This window comes from Macaca fascicularis, chromosome Y, assembly GCF_037993035.2.
Source record: "Macaca fascicularis isolate 582-1 chromosome Y, T2T-MFA8v1.1".
NCBI classification, from domain to species: Eukaryota; Metazoa; Chordata; class Mammalia; order Primates; family Cercopithecidae; genus Macaca; species Macaca fascicularis.
The window spans coordinates 4,788,385-4,807,070 of NC_132903.1; the positions used below are offsets into that span (position 1 = coordinate 4,788,385).

Below are 18,686 nucleotides of genomic sequence, written 5' to 3' on the forward strand. Positions count from 1 at the left end.
TTTTCTTTTAATTCTTCAGAAATAGATCACTGTGGTCAAGAACAAACACAAATAGTCAAACTACCTAAAGAGCAAGACTCAAAACAATTTATTTGAAGACTCAAACAAGGCAGACTATTTGGTTTCTTTTTGCAGCCCTTCTTGATGCCCAATTCCCCATCACCAGAGCACACAACAAAATCACAACAGATAATTACAAGTCCAACTATTTGAATTTTATAGTTTTTATTCATTCATGATAAACACCTTTTCTTGTTTTAAGATGTATCTTTTAAAACTTTCAAAATTATAAACAGAATATTTATATTTTTAAAGAAAAGCCCCATAGCAATCATGAAATTCTGACATCCCTTTGTCTCTCCTCCCTTCTGAATCATCCCTCCTTGCTTCTCACACCATTTCTAAATCTCCTAAAAATAAGTTATACCTGGGATGGTTGATGCAATTACCAATTCCTAGCTAAACTCTTTCAGATTTGATTTAGTGAACCTGGGTAAATGTCTGGAAAGCAGCTTTCCAGTAAGTTCCCCATATCTAAAATTGGAGAACAATGCATTAGATAACCATAAATTCCTTTCCATAAGACAAAAATTACTCCAAAATTTTATAATTAACTAAAACAAACTTTCTGAAACTAAATTATTGCTTTGCAAAAGACAAATATAAAATGTAATCAGCCATAAAGTAAAAGAAAAACCTTTTTTTAAAGAAAAAGTATGATTTCAAGATAATAACCTCTCTCCCCCAAAAAATAAAAACAACAAAAGAAAAAAGTTTTCTTCATCTTCCCTCCCCTTTTCAGAGTTTTCCTTACCACATAAGATCCAGTTAATCAAAATCTCATGTCTCTGAATTGTCGGAGAGAAACTAGATGACAGATTAAGAAAAGGAAAAAAGTACCAGGTGCGGTGACTTGTGACTGTAGTCCCAGTATTTTGGGAGGCCCTGAGCCCAGGAGTTCAAGAACAGCCTGAGCAACATGGAAAAACCCTATCTCCACAAAAAATACAAAAATAAAAATAAAAATAAAAATAAAAATATTAGCCAGGCATTGCATGCCCCTTAAAGTTCCAGCTACTTGGGAGGCTGAAATAGGAAGATCACTTGAGCCTGGTATATAAAGGTTTCAGTGAGCCATGGTTGTACTAAATGCACTCAGCCTGGTCAACAGAGTGAGACCCTGACTCAAATGAAAAAACAAAATTAAAACACACACACACACACACCCCCTCCCCCCCCAAAGAGAAAACCAAAAACCAAAAACTATGTCCCATATCCCCCATATCTGTACCCACCAAACACACACACACACACACACACACACACACACACACCCACCCACCCCAAAGAGAAAACCAAAAACCAAACACTATGTCCCATATCCCCCATATCTGTACCCACCAAATAAACAGAAAAAGATTAGGGGTAATTGGTATCCTAATACTATCTGAACTTAAAATACAAATTTAGGCTGGAGTCCCAGGTCTCTGACCTCACCATCCCATAAAACAAAACATCATCTTTTGTAGGGTAAAAACCTCCACCTTTCATCCTTTCTTTTTTTTTTAAGACTGCGTGTTACTCTGTCACCCGGCCTTAGTGGCACAATCTCGCCTCACTGCAACCTCCGCCTCCTGGGTTCAGGCAATTCTCCTGCCTCAGCCTCCCGAGTAGCTGGGATTTCAAGTGTGCACCACTGCATCTGGCTAATTTTTGTACTTTTAGTAGAGATGGGGTTTTCACCATGTTGGCCAAGCCGGTCTCAAACTACTGACCTCAGGTGATCCACCCACCTCCACCTCCCGAAGTGTTGGGATTACAGGAGTGGGCCAGTGCTCCCAGCCCATGTTTCATTCTTGTCTATACATTAAAAAGGAGTGTAACTATGTAACTTGGTATGCTTAATACGGCAATTTTCAATTATAGACTGCAATAGGTAAAAAATTGACATAAAAGGTCTTTAACATTCTAACATTTTTATTACAAAGGAAAATTGCATTATTTAAATTTTTATATTCTTTTTAAACATGGTTTTTCCCTAAAATATTAACTGTAGTCATTCATCTTCAAGAGTTCAAAAAACAAAATTTATTTTTTAAATTACACATTTTTAACTTATTCATAAATTTAAAATCTTTCCATTCATGTTTTGTTTAAAACTGGCTTTAAAAACTTTTGATATTTGCAACATCACCAAGTACACAAGAAAGTTTCAAAAAATAGGCTTACGGTATGTACAAATTCTAAGATATTAAAAGGTGAATTAATTTTGTAATATAAAAACATAGACACTACAAAAGGAGAAAAACTACCTAAAGTAAGTAATCACTATTTGTTAGTGCTCTGTGACATACCAGTCATTTCTATAGTTATCAAATAATAACACTGACTGTCTTTGGGCAAGAAAAATAGTACTCGAATCAACTCAACTCCAGTGACTTAAACTCTCTGAATCAGGCACATGCCTTCTACTTCTTTTCTCAAGAATGAACAAAAACAAAGGTATCAGTAGACAGAAAGGTATCATCAATATTCTTTGCTTGAAAGTATTTTGTTTAAAAATACTTACTTTCCGCACTGGACAAAGTACATGGATTACAGTCAATCAAGGCTAACTGAAAATGCTGCAGGAGAAAAGTAAAAATATTAATGCACTAAATTAAGAGTTGCATAAAATGACATTTTCTATTATAGCTTTTCAATGTCTATCATAATTTAACAAAGCTTACACCAATGCACTACACTAAACCAAATAAAATTACTATAATTCCAAATTTATTGTTGAAAATGTAAGTGTTAATCAAGTTATTTCCCCAAGATAGTTAAGAATGGAGGCTGTATGGAAGAATTTACTATATTTATATTTTTGTTTTATTAAAAAACTTCAGATATTTGAAGTAAACAAAATATTACGGTATAAATGAGACATGTAATTCAATTCACTATTTTAAAATCTGGAAAATACGATTATATTTTTAGAGCATTATAGCTTATCCAGACCTGAACTTCAGAAACCAACTTAGATAATATGAGAATTAACATAAAGAATAAAACATACCTAGTTTTACTGATTCTTCAATGTCACTGTATATCAAAACATTTAAAACCTGTATGTACAACCTACTGAAACACATCAAGTAACTATTTTCAAATTCACATGTGAAATGTAGTTGTTCTTTGCCAATAACTTTTTTTTTCATTTATTGACAAAAGAAGAAACTGGACCTCAAGCACTAAGCAGGGTGCTTTTAAACATATTTAAAACAGGGTGCTAAACATTTTAAATGTATGTGAATTGTGTATATAAAATATCTAATCAATCATGAAATATTAAAACACTTATATTTCTACTCTAAATATATCATATAAGCTTATGCAGAATGCAAACCAACTTGTAGTTCTGTCCACAGATAGAATGAATAATTGCTAAAATCACACAGTAATTAATGTTTATAATCTATGAACTATTTAACTAAAGATAATAGGCCTTAAAACTCATTTAAATAAGAAATGCACACATCTCTTTCAAACATCCTACAAACTATTCCCATAAATATTCGATTTTCAGAGCCTCCACTAACTTTCAAGAATAATCAACCATGATACCAACAAAGATCAAGCTACTTTAAAAGTCAACTACAAAAAGATCATTACCTACAACGAAAGTATTAAAATTGTACTAAAGATACTAATATTTAATGTTTAAAATGACAATATACATAGTCAAATCATAAGTTGTTTGTAAAAATAAATTATATTCAACGATGTTTAAAAATTAAGTTTCAAGGGAAAAATCAATGTGGGAATCAGAGATCCTAAATACACCTAGTCAAATTGAGAACTGTCAATTAACAAAGAACAAAATTAATGTTTTCTACATGATATTACAATCAAAGAATGATCACAAATAGCATCAAGAGAGTGAACACTAGCTAGTAGACACGGGCTTGGCATCTGTGTTATAATATTTAAGTTAGACTTTTCAGCAAATGGTATTTTAAAAACTAAGTATCTGTATGAAAAAAAAAGTTGGGCCTCTCTTATGTCATATGCGAAAGTTAGCTTAAAATGGATCAGAGACATAAACTTAAGAGCTAAAACTATTAAAGTCTTAGAACAATAAACAGGAAAAACCTTTATGACATTGAATTTGACAGTGATTTCTTGGATATGACACCAGAGACACAGGTAACAAAAAAACAGATTTACTTAGCTTCATCAAAATTAAAAAATTTTGTACATGAATGAACCACAATCAAGATACTGAAAAGAAAAAAAAATGCAAATTATAAACTGGATAAGGAATTAAAATGCACAATACAAAATATGTTACAAAAAGACTGAAAAATTCAAAATAGGCAAAGGACTTGAACAGATATCTTGAATAATACAAATGGCCAATAAATACATGAAAACATCCTCAAAATTATTAGCTATTAGGAGAAATACAAATGAAAACCACAATGTGATACCAATTCACTCCCATTAGGATAGCTACTACCAAGCAAACAAACAGAAATGAAAAAGATTTGTTTTTCTTTTTTCTTTTTTTATTTATTGGCAAAGCAAAGAAGAAATTGGATCTCGAGCACTGAAAACAGGACTCAAACTCTGTGTACATCAATGTTCAAGGCAGCATTATTACAGCAGCTGAAGTGGAATAACACAAATGTTCACCACAGATTAAAGGATTAAGAAAATGTGGTTTAACTATAGAATATTATTCAGCCATATTCATCCCAAAGGAATGGGAAGATTCTGCCAGGGAGTCTGAGGTTGCAGTGAGCTCAGATCACACCACTGTTCTCCAGCTTTGATGACAGAGTGAGACCTTGTCTCAAAAAAAATACAGAAAACAAAAAGGAATTCTGATACATGGCACGACATTGATGAAAACCTGAAATATGCCAAGTCAAATAAGCCAGATATAAAATGACAAACATTGTACAAGTCCACTTATATAAGACACGCAGAGAGTTCTACTGGGAGCCAGAAAGTAGAAGAATAAAGGAACTCCCAGGTACTTGGAGGAAAAGAGAATGGCAAAGTATTGATTTATGGGTAGAAAAGTTTTGTATAGGATAATGTAAAGTTCTGAAAACAAGTGGTAATGGTTACACTGCATTGTAAATAATGCCACTAAAATGTACACTAAAATAGTTAAAAGGATAAATTTCATGTTACGTATATCTTCCACAATAGCAACCAAACAAAAAAGACAAAACCTAAAAGTATTGAGGCTCCATTTAACTTATGAAGTTACCATTTAACTTCGTTTTTTAAAACTTACCACTTGAAACACATTCTGAAATTGGTAACTCATAATCAAATAGGCTTTTAATGATAAATACTTCATCAATCATTAACGAGAGATGATAATATACAAAGGGGTTCAGAATATGCCACCCCAAAATATGCGATTTTGACATAAATATTACTTTGAGCTACAGGCAAATAAGAAACAGGCACAATAAAACTCTCCATCCTCTTTTCTACTTGAAAGGACAGGGTGATTCTTAATTTCTGAAGACAACTCTATACTCTTATAAACCTAAAGGCAGCACAGGAGTAATCTATATAACTTCTCCCAAATATTTACCTTTCCACAATTTGCTTCCCCTAGAAACTTCAAGTCCTTCCGTTTGTCTTGTCAGTTCTCTACAAATTTACTATTCTTTTGGTTACATCTCACAGCAGCCCATATTGTACACTCTTCTGAGTTACTCACAGAAAGAAAATAAAACTTCAGGACCCTCTAAATGTATGATGCCAAGAGGGAAGTTAAACCGTGGAAACTGAGTCACACAGAATGTTTGCAATTCTGTTTCTTATAGTTTCTCGGACAACAGCTCCTGCTCATTGATCTTGTTAAGTAAACAACTAAGAGACACCAGACATTCCCCCTTCCAATCACTCATCTTTGAGATTAATTGTCTCTTTTATCAGCCTAATTCAGACTGGATGGTGCCTAAGACCCCATGACAGTTACGTCTTTGTGTAAAATGTTGAATATACTTTCCTGAAAGATAAAGACTACCTCAACAAATCAGATTTTTGTTAACTCCGCAGTAACCCTTACATAGAAGAAAGCTTTGTCTGTATAAGCGAACCCAAACTTCTACACTTTGGAAAACTAACTTTCCTGGAATCTGTGTTTGCAGGGACCTTAGCTTTGCAATTGAATAAACTCTCCTTAAACATTATGCTGACCTTTTTGATTACTTAGGTTGACACTCATCACAAAGTTCTCTAGTGTATAATGTGCAATGCACACATTAATAAATTTGTTTATTTTTCTCTTGTTAGTCTTTTTGTCAGTCTAATATTCAGGGCCCCATCCAATGAACCTAAAAATAAATGAAGGCAAAAGTCTTTTTTTCATATAAGATCAAAACAATTGCAGACATTAGAAATAAAATGCTCAAAAAAAAAAATTGGACCATATCAATGTCAATTTCCTAGATGTTACCTTTGAGAAAAACTGATGGGTATAGGATCTTTTTTTGTATTACCTTTTATAATGATACATACATATTTTTGAAATAAAAATAATAAAAGCAAAACTGGGAAATAAAAACCTTATTTCCTGAAGAAAAACCCAACATTTGAACACTGTGAACATTTCTTTTATTTCCCCTTAGTTCTGTAGTTTGAATATTCCATTCAAAACTCATGTTGAAATTTAATTGGTATTGTGACATTATTAAGAGTAGAGATCTTTAAGAGGTGATTAGATCATAAGGGTTCCTTCTCATGAACAGATTAATGCTGTCATCAAAACAGTGGGTTCCTTAGAAAAAGGGTGAGTTTCACCTCATATCTTTCTATCTTGCTTTTAATGTGATGCCTTTCACCATGTTCTGACACAGCAAGAAGACTTTCTTCAGACGTGGTCCCAAGATCTAGGACTTCCTGGCCCCTTGAACTTCAAGTCAAATAAATCTCTTTCTTTATAAATTACCCAGTCTCTAGTACTCTATTGCAGGGGCAGAAATGAACTAAGACACTTGGTTTGCAAACTGAAATGTGGATCCTTAACATGCTAACAGAACAAGAGAATACAGACTATTTTTTAAGTATATGAAGTACTGGAAGCACAGAATACTTATTTTCCTCAACACAAAAAGGAAATCATAATAGCCACACTTCAGACTATACTATATTTTTAAGTAAAATGTGTCTTGAAATCATATTAAATATATGAGAATACAGGCCTTTCCTAAACAAGTCACCACAGGATAGAAACTGGCCTGAAAAGAAAATAATTTGGCCAGGTGCAGTGGCTCACTCCTGTAATCCCAGCACTTTGGGAGGCCCAGCACCTTGGGTGGATCACCTGAGGCCAGGACTTCAAGACCAGCCTGACCAATACGGTGAAGCCCTGTCTCTACTAAAAATACAAAAATTAGCTGGGCATAGTGGCAGGTGCTTGTAGTCCCAGCTACCCGAGAGGCTAAGACAGGAGAATTGTTTGAACCCAGGAGGCGGAGGTTGCAGTGAGCTCAGATTACGCCACTGCACTCCAGCCTGGGTGACAAAACCAAGACTCTGTTTCAAAAAAAAGAAAACAACTTTGTTGTCTGCCTCAGCAAACATCATCTCATCCTCTTAAAAAAAAAATCTTAGGCTAGGATTTAAACCTGCATTATGAAGCCTTTTCTGGATCTCCCCAGGCAATAATTTCTGTTGCCTAGACAGCAGTTTGATCAAAATGTTTTTGTACTAAGTATACAGAAACATTAGAAATAACTCAATAAAATATGATACTAATTTTAAAATCAATTTTAATATAACCATACTCCATTAAAACCAAACAAAAATATCTGTGTACTATTATAGCATTTTTCCTTCACATTCTAGGAAAGCAGTGTATCAAATATGCATCTGCTAAATGTAAGCTATGCTAATTAAAGAAGCATTTCTGAATGTTTTCATCATGTTGTTCAGAAGGGGCATAGGATTTAAAACTCCTTTTTTTTGTTTGTTCGTTTTTTTTTTGAGATGGAGTTTCCTGTCACCAGGCTGGAGAACAGTGGTGGCATCTCAGTTCACTAGAACCTCCGCCTCTCAGGTTGAAGCGATTCTCCTGCTTCAGCCTCCCCAGCAGCTAGGACTACAGGCACACACCACCATGCCCAGCTAATTTTTGTCTTTTCAGTAGATACAGTGTTTCACTCTGTTGGCCAGGGTGGTCTCAATCTCTTGACCTCATGATCCACCTGCCTCAGCTTCCCAAAGTGATACAGGCATGAGCCACTAAGCCCAGTGACAATTTAAAACTTATGAATTGCTTGTTTCTGTTTATTTATCCTTATTTTCCATTTAATATCTCTGACCAAGGTTGCAGGTAATTGACCTCAGAAAACAACACTGTGGGTAAGCGGGGACTACTGTATACTTATATGCTCTACTAATCTTTAAGAATTTCCTTGTAGAAAGGCAGGCATAATGGCACACACCAGTAGTCCCAACTACTTGGGCGTCTGAGGTGGAAGGATCACTCTGGGCAAGGAGTTCCAGGCAGTGTACTATGATCATGCCTGTGAATAGCCACTGCACTCAACCCTGGAAAACAGTGACAGCCAGTCTCTTAAAGTATAATTTCCTTATATAAAATATATTTTAAAATCTCTCATTCTTATTTATGATAAAAAATGTTATTCATCAATGTATACTTTGAGCTTGGTCAGTACTGAGCAAATAAAGCCCTCAAATATCCTTTTCATTTGACAGGTAAACTGCACGCCTACTAAGGCCACGTATTATGCATGTAACAATAAACAAACATAATCCCTCCACCAAAAAGCTCTAGCCAGAGAGAAATATTAAAGTAAATAATTATGCTCATCTGATCAATTCAGCAATGGCAAGAATTTCACATAAAAGTACAAGACATCCAGCACAGATCTAACCACCTACAAAAGGGTGCCTCCTTGAAAAAATGTTATTAAGATAGGACCTGCATAGATAAGTAAAAGTTACCATGAACGAGTTCTAAAAAACGCACTACAGAATAATAAGCATCTGGTAAGGGCCCAAAAAAACATGAAGGAGATAATACGAAATTGTATTGTCTTTTTCTATTCTGAACATAATAATAACAATAATAGAAAACTATTGAAGTGTTTAGGACAAAAAGTGAAAATCTGAGCTCCATTTAAAAATAATCTTCCTTTTTTAACAGACATCACTGCTGCTCCTTAATATTTTTAGTTATATTTCCAGACACATAAAAAGATTAACTCAGATTCCTTGAGTGTCAGGTGTGACCTGGTGAGCTAATAAATCAATTTTCTTTTTTTTTGAGATGGAGTCTCACTCTGTCACCCAGCTGGAGTGCAGTGGCGCAATCTCAGCTCACTGCAAGCTCCACCTCCGGGGTTCACGCCATTCTCCTGCCTCAGCCTCCCTGAGTAGCTGGGACTACAGGCGCCTGACACCATGCCCAACTAATTTTTTTTGTATTTTTAGTAGAGACAGGGTTTCACCTGTGTTAGCCAGGATGGTCTGGATCTCCTGACCTCCTGATCCGCCCATCTCAGCCTCCCAAAGTGCTGGGATTACAGGCGTGAGCCACCGTGCCCAGCCTAAATCAATTTTCTTAAAGGGAAAAAGATTAAACAGACATTTCTCAAAAGAAGACATACAAGCAGCAAACAGGTATATGAAAAAAAGTTCAACATCAATCATTAGGGAAAAGCAAATGAAAATTACAGTGAGATATCACCTCATAACATTTAAAGGTAGCTATTATCAAAAAGACAAAGTATCATGCTGATACAGTTACAGAGAAAAGGGAACCCTTAACAATGCTGGTGGGAATGTAAATTGGTGCAGTCATGTGGAAAAAAGTAAGCAGTTTCTCCTCAAAACTCAAACTACAATATGATCCAGCAATTCAGCTACTGGTATTTAACCAAAGGAAATGAAATCAGCAGCTGAAGAGACATCTGTCAAGTTTATTGCAGTACTATTTACAGTAGCCAAGATATGAGATCAACCTAAGTGTTCATCAATGATGGAACAAGGTAAGAAAATCTGATATATATGTGCATATATGTGTATGTATATATGTGTATATAATACGTACACACACTGTTCTTCCATTTACAAAGAAGAAAGTACCAGTAAGTTATTTCTTCTTTCAAATTAATGTAGTTACAACTCTGATGAGGAAAAAAAAAATGGTACTGCGTATATCGTTTCGCTTAAAGTTGAAGTTTCCAAGAAACTATTTGATGATGGTAAATGAGATCTTAAACTGTGCTGTCATTTATGGCCACACAGATGAACCAGGAGGACATTAAGACAAATACTGCATGATCTCAGTTATTCTAGAACATTGTTAAAAAATCTGATCTCATAGAAATATAGAGTAGAACAGTAGAATCAGAGGCCAGCAAAGACTGGAGGGACAGAATGAAGCAGAGAAATTAATCAAGGGGTACAAAATGACAGGTAGATAAGAGAAATAACTTCTGGTGTTCTACATAGCATAGCAAGCAGACTACAATAAGCAATATTATATAGTGTGTATCTCAAAATAACTAGAAAAAAGATTCCAAATGTCTTTCCATGAAGAAATGTCTGAGGTGATGAATACGCTAAAACTACCCAATGTATACATGTGTCAGAAGCATCACACTGTATCCCATGACTATGTTCAATTATTATGTGTCAATTAAAAATGAAATTTTAAATAATTTTAAAATTAAAAATATTCTGTTAAATATGATACTCTTTTTTTTTATTCAAGGCAACTTAGTAATCCCAAAACGATCTAAGGAATAAGGCCTGAGTTGTTTTGTTATATGCATTTATGATCTCTTACCACAGCAAATTTTTAGAGTTTAAAAAGTCCTCACTAACAACTCTATTTCATGACTTAATAATGTCAATCACAATTGATGTTCCATGAGTTTTAAACCAGACTCTGTCCTTAAATAAAACTATTTTATATTAACATGCAGATAGGGACTGCTGGTCTATGTGCTGTTATATAATTAAAAGCAATTTCAAAGACCACTTGGTTTCTGATCTAGATGTGTCTCCTGTCACATTCATCCATTTGATATTTGTTAAGAACCTACATGATGTCTTAATTTTTTAAGCTTATTTTTGTTATGTTATGTCCAGTACTTACAGTATCCTAAATACTGAAGAACCAAGTAAAATTTTGTTAGATAATTTTATATACCTTACTCACTGTGTCTTAGAAGGTGAATATAGTTATTCTATGTCCACAGATATCATAAGAACCAATTAGGCACCCCGATACAAGGTTACATATTTATTTAAAAGGCAAAATAAAATCAATTTATGTTTTTAAAAAATGCTACAAAAGAAATAAAACATGAGCTTTTTTTTGTCCTGGTTTTGAACATGGGAATGATGCCGTTAATTCTCATCTTCCTTACCCCTTTCATATCTGCCTCTTAAATCAGCATTTATTATTTTCCACTAGCAAATTTTAATGGGACAATAAATACCTCAGTACGCTCATCACCAATAATCCTCATTTTCAAACACAAAGGATTTAAAAAATCCAAAAGCTTCTAACGTTGCGTGTTCAAATAAATTAGCATATATAGAGATAAGCAAATATTGAGTAAACTTCTATACAATCTTTTTCCGGCTTTACTGAGGTATGTATATATGCCTCAAAACAAACGTGAATATGGATATTTGATGAGGTATCTGTATACCTGAATCAACTAACCTTCAAGTCTGAACTTCCTATTATGAGTTAAAGTAGTTATTGAGTTGGAATTTATAAAGTAAAGCCTAAAATGTCCCTCGGAGTACACTTTGCTGGGAAAACACTTGCTGTTATACAAATATCATAATAGATTCCATCTTTGGCTACATAAACTACTAACCAGCTAAAGAAAACTGGAAACTTTGAAAACGGAGATATGTATTCTAATTCAAACCTTTATTCATTTTAAATGCCAAGTACTTACAGCAATATACAGAAATATCTCTTTCTCAGTTAAATTATTGATGCCTATAATAATCCCAACAATAGAAAAGGAATATTTTGATTATGAGGGAAAACGTAAGAAATAAAATTTCAGGATGAGATAAAAATCAAGTAAGATATTCAAGCTAAGAGTGAGATTAATGTTGAAAACATCCCAAAACTTTTTAATGCTATACAAATGAAATAAACATCAAAAGGTTGCTGTTGGGTGTTTAAAATAAATGAAAGATGGGCAAAAACAAAGAAAACAGCATATATCTAAGACATTTTTTGCTAAAACCAACACTACTTGAAGGATTTGTTACCCTTTACATCTAACTAAGCAAAGAAAAGCACATATAAGAATGAGTATCTGTTACAACTAAATAACCAGGAACACTTTCAGTGAGTAGATGAACTCATGACAATGAACCCTCAAATTCCTCTCAGCCTAAATATTTAAATACTTCCACTTCATTAAAGTAAGAGCTTTGCATCCATAAAATTCTTTAAGATAACACTGTATTTACTACTGAATTAAGTCATTTCTCCTCTGGTTTTTATATGCATGTTTCATATTTATGAAAAAAAATAATGTATTGTGCTTACTCCTTTCTCTCTCCAATATATTTCCAAAGAACACAACCATAAAACATTGCTGTGGCAAAACAAATACGTTCTGAGAAAATATTACCCTATTTATTTTCTGCTGTAAAACATCTTAGAGCCTTTTACAGACATTATATGTGAGTGTGTGTGTGTATATATATACATACACATATGTACATATATATACACGTATACACATACAATGTGCAGAGAGGATTAAATCTACAAAGTGGCATAGCTGTACTTATTTTCAATTTCAAATCCACAGGTATCTCAAATGGTAAGCAATTTGAAAACGTTGCTCTGAATTTGAGAAAAACTGAAAGTTTGAGAATTTCAGAAAAACTGAAAAATTCCGTTCTATTTTTCCACATCAGTTGCACTTAACCTTGGACTTATGGACTCCTCAATTCCACTTTTTTTCTGAGTAGTGTGAAATCGAATTTACATAGTTTACTTGCAATGATTTTAATGTTTTGGGATGACTATGTTCTATCAGTATCACTCTTTAAAAACATAACTAGCAGAAAGTTTACATAATTGTAAACTTTAAAACGAGGAATAATTGAGTAAGAAACACATGCAGTAAGGCATTAATTCAGCAACTCTGGGTTGACCAGACAAGCACATTCAAACAAAGGTATGAATCTTGACAAGCTCCTGACAGTAATCTCTGAAGTCCTTGGAATATCTAGTCTGACAAGAGTGTCTTTATTTATTTGGGGCTTTGGTTCATCCCAGATAGGTATCCTAATAACTGATTTATGGCAGAGGCCTGGGGCAATACGGTATCAGACCTCCCTCTGTAGGCACTGGAGACTGAGCTACTAAGGGAGTCCAACTTGTAAGCTACTAAGGCAGCTTAGTAGGCAGGTCCTCCACAGCTACAAGATCAAATTCTAGTAAAAACTCTGAAAAGCAACAGTCAGTGAGCTCTTCTGGTGGACAATATTCTGTTCATGTTTTCCTAACTTGCTGTAGGGAGAATCAACTGCAGCTTACAGATGTACAATAGAGGACAAACGAAATCTTCCACCTGGTTCTCTCTCTTAGACTCTGCCCTTATACGTCTTTTCCTTTAATAATTTTAACCTGTATCCTTTCACTGTAATAAACTGTAACCATGAATATAAGTGTTATTTGGGTTAAGTTCCTCTAACAAATAACTGAATTTGAGGGTGGTTTGGGGAACCCCAAACAACATAGAGTTTTTAAAAAGCATTCCTTTAGTATTTCTCTGTTAGTGAGTTCAAAGTAAATCCTATTGTTAAGTCACATAAATACCCTCCACCTTTAAAATTAAGATAATCTACAAAAGAGCTGTATTTGGAAAAGGAGAAACATACTTAACAGTCACAAAATCACAAACCTTATTATTTTCTCCAGAAGCTATAATTCTTTCAAAAACAATGCTTTTAACTTAAAGATAAGGCCTATTTTCATTAAAGTCTTGGAAAACATAAAAGAGCTGCACATAGCAAAAAACTAAAAAAATTTTGAGAAATCAAATTTCCACAGAATTAAGATATTTAAACAATAATTTAATTTTTCCCCAAAATCTGCGTATTACCCAAAATCTGTGTATTTACCAACTAGCAGTCCAAAAGCCTGAGAGAGAATATTATATTATACAACTTTGTTATGACATGTTTGCTATTATAGGTGTAGGTTTCTAATGAGGCCTATACAAAACAATAATCAATAGTTAAATCACTGGTATGACATCACTAATTGGCCCGTTCTCTCTTTTTGGTGGCAGCCACTTACATGCAATAATGTTGATGCTCAGAGGAAATCAAAACTTTCACCATCTCCTGATTATATAAAAACTTTTAAAATTAAACAAAACAAAAAGTTTAAGATGCTAAAGTTATCTTGCAAGTGTTCGTATTTATTTTATATCCTGAAACTCAGTTCCAACCTTTTTTCAACCCTTTAGGTTATATCCTCAATTTTCCAAGATTTTTATAGTGCTAAATTCCAACACTTCTCAGAGACATTAAAGTGTGTGTGGGCACATGCACGTGCATGCATACACATACATACATGTGAAATTGTGTATGTGGGAAAAATCTCAACCACCTACCTTTAAACTAGACTTGTAGTCTGTGTTCACTTTGAACATGAGACCAAGTCGTAAATGAATTTCCTTGGCTCGACAAAAGCTGGGGTCAACATAAAGCACATCTTGAAATGCTTTAATTGCCCTGAAAAAAATATAAACATAAGAAACTGTAATTTTTAATACTTATGTATATGTCATAAGTATAAGAAACATTCTAGGTATTCAATTTTAATGAAAGTACCAACTTTATAAAAAACAGTATGAATGAACAGGTATTTATTAGAAAGGGGTAAGAAAGCTCATAATCCTTTTTTTCTCAATTCCATCAACTATTCAAAAATATCTGAATTTTAGTGGAAATTACTACAAATCTTTCTGAAACATCTCAAGGAGGAAGAGCAGGAAAATGTGAAAAGGTGAGAAAGTGAAGTGAGAAAGTTAATCCTGTTTCTGTTCAGCTTCATATAAGCCAACCTTTAAAACTTTATTTCTGCCTTTCATTTTTGGTTTACTCTTTTTTTTTGTAAATGACGAGGTCTCAATCTGTTACCCATGCTGGAGTGTAGCAGGATAATCACAGCTCACTGCAGCCTGGACCCCCTGGGTTCAAGCAATCTTCTTATTTCAGCCTTCTGAGTAGTTGGAACTACAGGCTCATGCAACCATACCTAGCTAATTTTTTCATTTTTTGTAGACCCTTTGATGTCCTGGATGGTCATGAACTTCTGGGCTCAAGGGATCCTCCTGCACCAGCCTCCCAAAGAGCTGAAATTACAGGCAAACACCTGGCCTGTCTGCCACTCTCTAACTACTATTCTAAGTATGTGTAATAATATGGGTAGGGGATCAACTTTTATTTTTTCCACATAGATTTCCTATAGTCTAGCATACTTTGTGGAGCAGATTATTTTAATCCCAGAGCAATATGGTGCTACCTTTGATATAAATCAAGTACTCATGTTCATGTGGGACTGTTTCTGGGTTCTCCAATCTAATTCAGTGTTCATTAGCCTATCAATTCACCTTTGCTTAAATGCTATTATATTGTCTTAATTATTGTTTCTTTTTAAAATGGGTCTCTCCAATAAAGAAAATCCACAGATAAGTAGAGTTTTTTTTTTTACTAGTGAGTTTATTTTTAATATTTTTACTGCTTGAATTATGTAAATGATAACTTCCTCAAAAATAAATACAAGAGCAAAAAGTCTGCTTGAATCTAAATTATTCTCCAAATACTCTGAAAGTAGTAATTTAGAATCTTAAGTGTTTCTAATACAAATGACAATTTTCTATAGAGTATAAAAAGATACAGATACCAGTAATAGCACAAAATAGGATATAGGATACACACATGCCCCAATAGGTTAGTCTGATAATTTCCTACTTCTAAAATTATGTATATTTTTATACATAATTAATATATATTAATTCCAAGATTACACATTTTAAAAGGTAGGGGGATTGGGGAATTATACAGACATCACTTAAGACATTAATCTTTCACTTATATATTAAAGTCATTACTATTTTGTATCTATGTTAGCTTTATCTCTCAATTGATGTTCTTATCTTCAATCTGTGGGAGAACATGAGTTATCACAACTATATGAAAATTAATCAACATGATGCACACTTGTTTATTTCCCCTAAACTGTATAGGATACAGTTTCCCTGTCATTAGTCTTATACTGGACTTCACCTAAGTTAATTCTGGCTGACTAAAATGATTTTATCTATATGCCCAGAGAAATAATTATAAATACTGATTAAAATAACCATCTTCCATCTTTACATGAAGCAAAGTATAATAAATTATTCTACTAACTACAACTTATATCCTTATTTTGAATACATGTCCCTAAATTCTTTACCAGTGTTATCACTGACTTGGGCAGTCAGGGTCAGGTCCCCAGTGAAACCTGACGTTCAAGCCAGAGAAAGCCTGAAGCCTGAAAACTGGGCTGCCAGTTCCAAGTTGAGTCTGTGACCCAGAGTGAGAACTTCCTTGACAACTTTTAGCCAGCCGAAACGTGCTTTTTCTAGGCCACCTTGGACTAATCAGCATGCACTCCCCCGTTCTGAGCCCACACAAACCCCAGACTCCACTACACTTTAGCACTATCCACCTTTGGGTAGGGGATACCCACTTCAGGTCCCCTCTCAGCTGAGAGCTGTTCTGTTTCTCAGTAAAACTTCTCTGCCTTGCTCACCCTCTAGTTGTCCATGTTACCTCATTCTTCGTGGACCCAGAACAAGAACCCAGCACCCGCCAAAGGGCAAGGCATAAAGTGACTGCAGCACTGTAGCCTTCCTGCCCTCTGCCTGCACCAGGCAGCTGCCCCATTTGACAGGAAGCAGCAGTGGGGCCAGGCCAGCCCAGGAACTGTTGTCTGGAGACAGGTAATGGGACTGAACCAACTGGCAGGCACGCAACGCCGTTCATTGGAAGTGTGTGGACTTGGTGAGGGAGCGGTAATTACGTGCTGTAACATTTGTGGGGGCTCAGACACCGGGACTCCCCAAGCCAGAGCTGTAACAAACTGTAACACCCCATTTGGGGCTCTGTAGTTTCTGATATCTCCGCATATTTTCAGTGCCACAGCGCTCCCCTAGTCCAGATGCCCAAGGCGGAAGCCACTGAAGAACTGTTGGTCCAGCCATAGACTTGCACAGAACTCACCCACGTGCCAGCACCTGGAGCTGCCCAACCTGCCAGCACACCTAACTGTATGCCATGGCCAGACCCCATGGTCACTGGCTCACCCACGTCTTGTAACTCTGCACCTGGCTCTCCACTGGTGGGTGTGAGATCTGGGTGGGTACCATGAGCCTAGCACAGCCTGCAGGGCCAACTGGGCAGAGCCAGTCCAGCCATCAGGAACCAAACTTGAGCAGGGGCCGTACTAGCCAAACAGGTCTTGTGAAGCGGCACCCAAAGAATCCTTTGTCGGTACCCTTCCCAATGACAACTGAACAGAAATGTCTTTCGATTTCAATGCCAAAATATGCAGAAAATATGCATTTTTTTGCTTTCAGTGGGAATTTTGTTTGAATTATTAGACTGGGGACCCAGACATCAGGTCTGCTTATACTACTAAATAAATGATTAAATAACAGTGACCAAGAACTAACAGATTTATGACTGATTATACAGGAAGGTTATGAATTAAGTTTAAGATCCCTTAAAACAATATAAACCATTCATGAAAAAAAATCTTTATAGAATCTTTAATGCTCAGTAGCAAACAATTCAGTATTTCCAGACTTGATGTAATTAAATGCCCGAAAAGCAGAGAAGGAAGAAAAACAGATGGCAGGAAAAGCTACCCAGGTTAAAGTTAAATATTCACCTGTGGGAAAACACGTCAAATAGCTGTCAGTGCATATTTAAGAACTTCGTAATAAACATTACGGCAACCTACACATTGCGAATCTTGATCATATACTTATTATCTTCCTTTGGACTGTCACAGCACTCAAATAGGGTAAAACATTAAACAGGAGCATGGCAGTTTATAACCAAGTCACCAGTTATTGGCCAAGAGGAAAGGATGATAGGCTGAACTTGATTAGGAACTCCCATAAAATAAGTGGTACTACTGGAAATGTGTGGTTATAGACATTAAAATCACCATTTACTGGAAACAAATAGTATAAGTCAACTTACCAATGAAATGCATTGTAGTAGAAGTAGACCAAACCAAGGCCATATAAAAATGCAGCATTCTGTTAATATAAAACACAAAACAACCCTTATAAGAGATTTTATATCTATTACACATATTAGTAAGAACTCAAGTAATGAGAAGTTTTAAGTTCTGAATATTTTACCATATATTATAATATTTTTCTCTACTTTTTCTCTAGTTCTCTCCATTTTGTAAATTGGAATCAATTTTCCATTCAATGTTACCAAAAAAGTACTTTTTTTTTTTTTTTTTAATGCACAGCATTACCCTCTACTAAATGTTAGCACAGACTGTGCATCCCTCATCCAAAATACTTGAGACTAGAGGTGTTCCAAATTTCCGACTTTTCTGGGTTTTAAGT

General features: G+C 34.9%; 1 protein-coding gene across 37 annotated transcripts in view; it reads right to left on the minus strand.

Annotated features, from left to right (window-relative positions):
• The window catches only part of LOC141406934 (histone demethylase UTY), a 212,305-nt gene that overhangs the window by 124,166 nt on the left and 69,453 nt on the right, over window positions 1-18,686 (minus strand). For all 37 annotated transcript variants that reach the window (XM_074030498.1, XM_074030508.1, XM_074030502.1 and 34 more), the window contains 3 exons: window positions 18,304-18,362; window positions 14,658-14,778; window positions 2,570-2,624 (listed from right to left, as the gene is read on the minus strand). In XM_074030498.1, coding sequence (XP_073886599.1) covers window positions 2,570-2,624; window positions 14,658-14,778; window positions 18,304-18,362 — 235 coding nt within the window. The remainder of the gene's footprint in view (window positions 1-2,569; window positions 2,625-14,657; window positions 14,779-18,303; window positions 18,363-18,686) is intronic.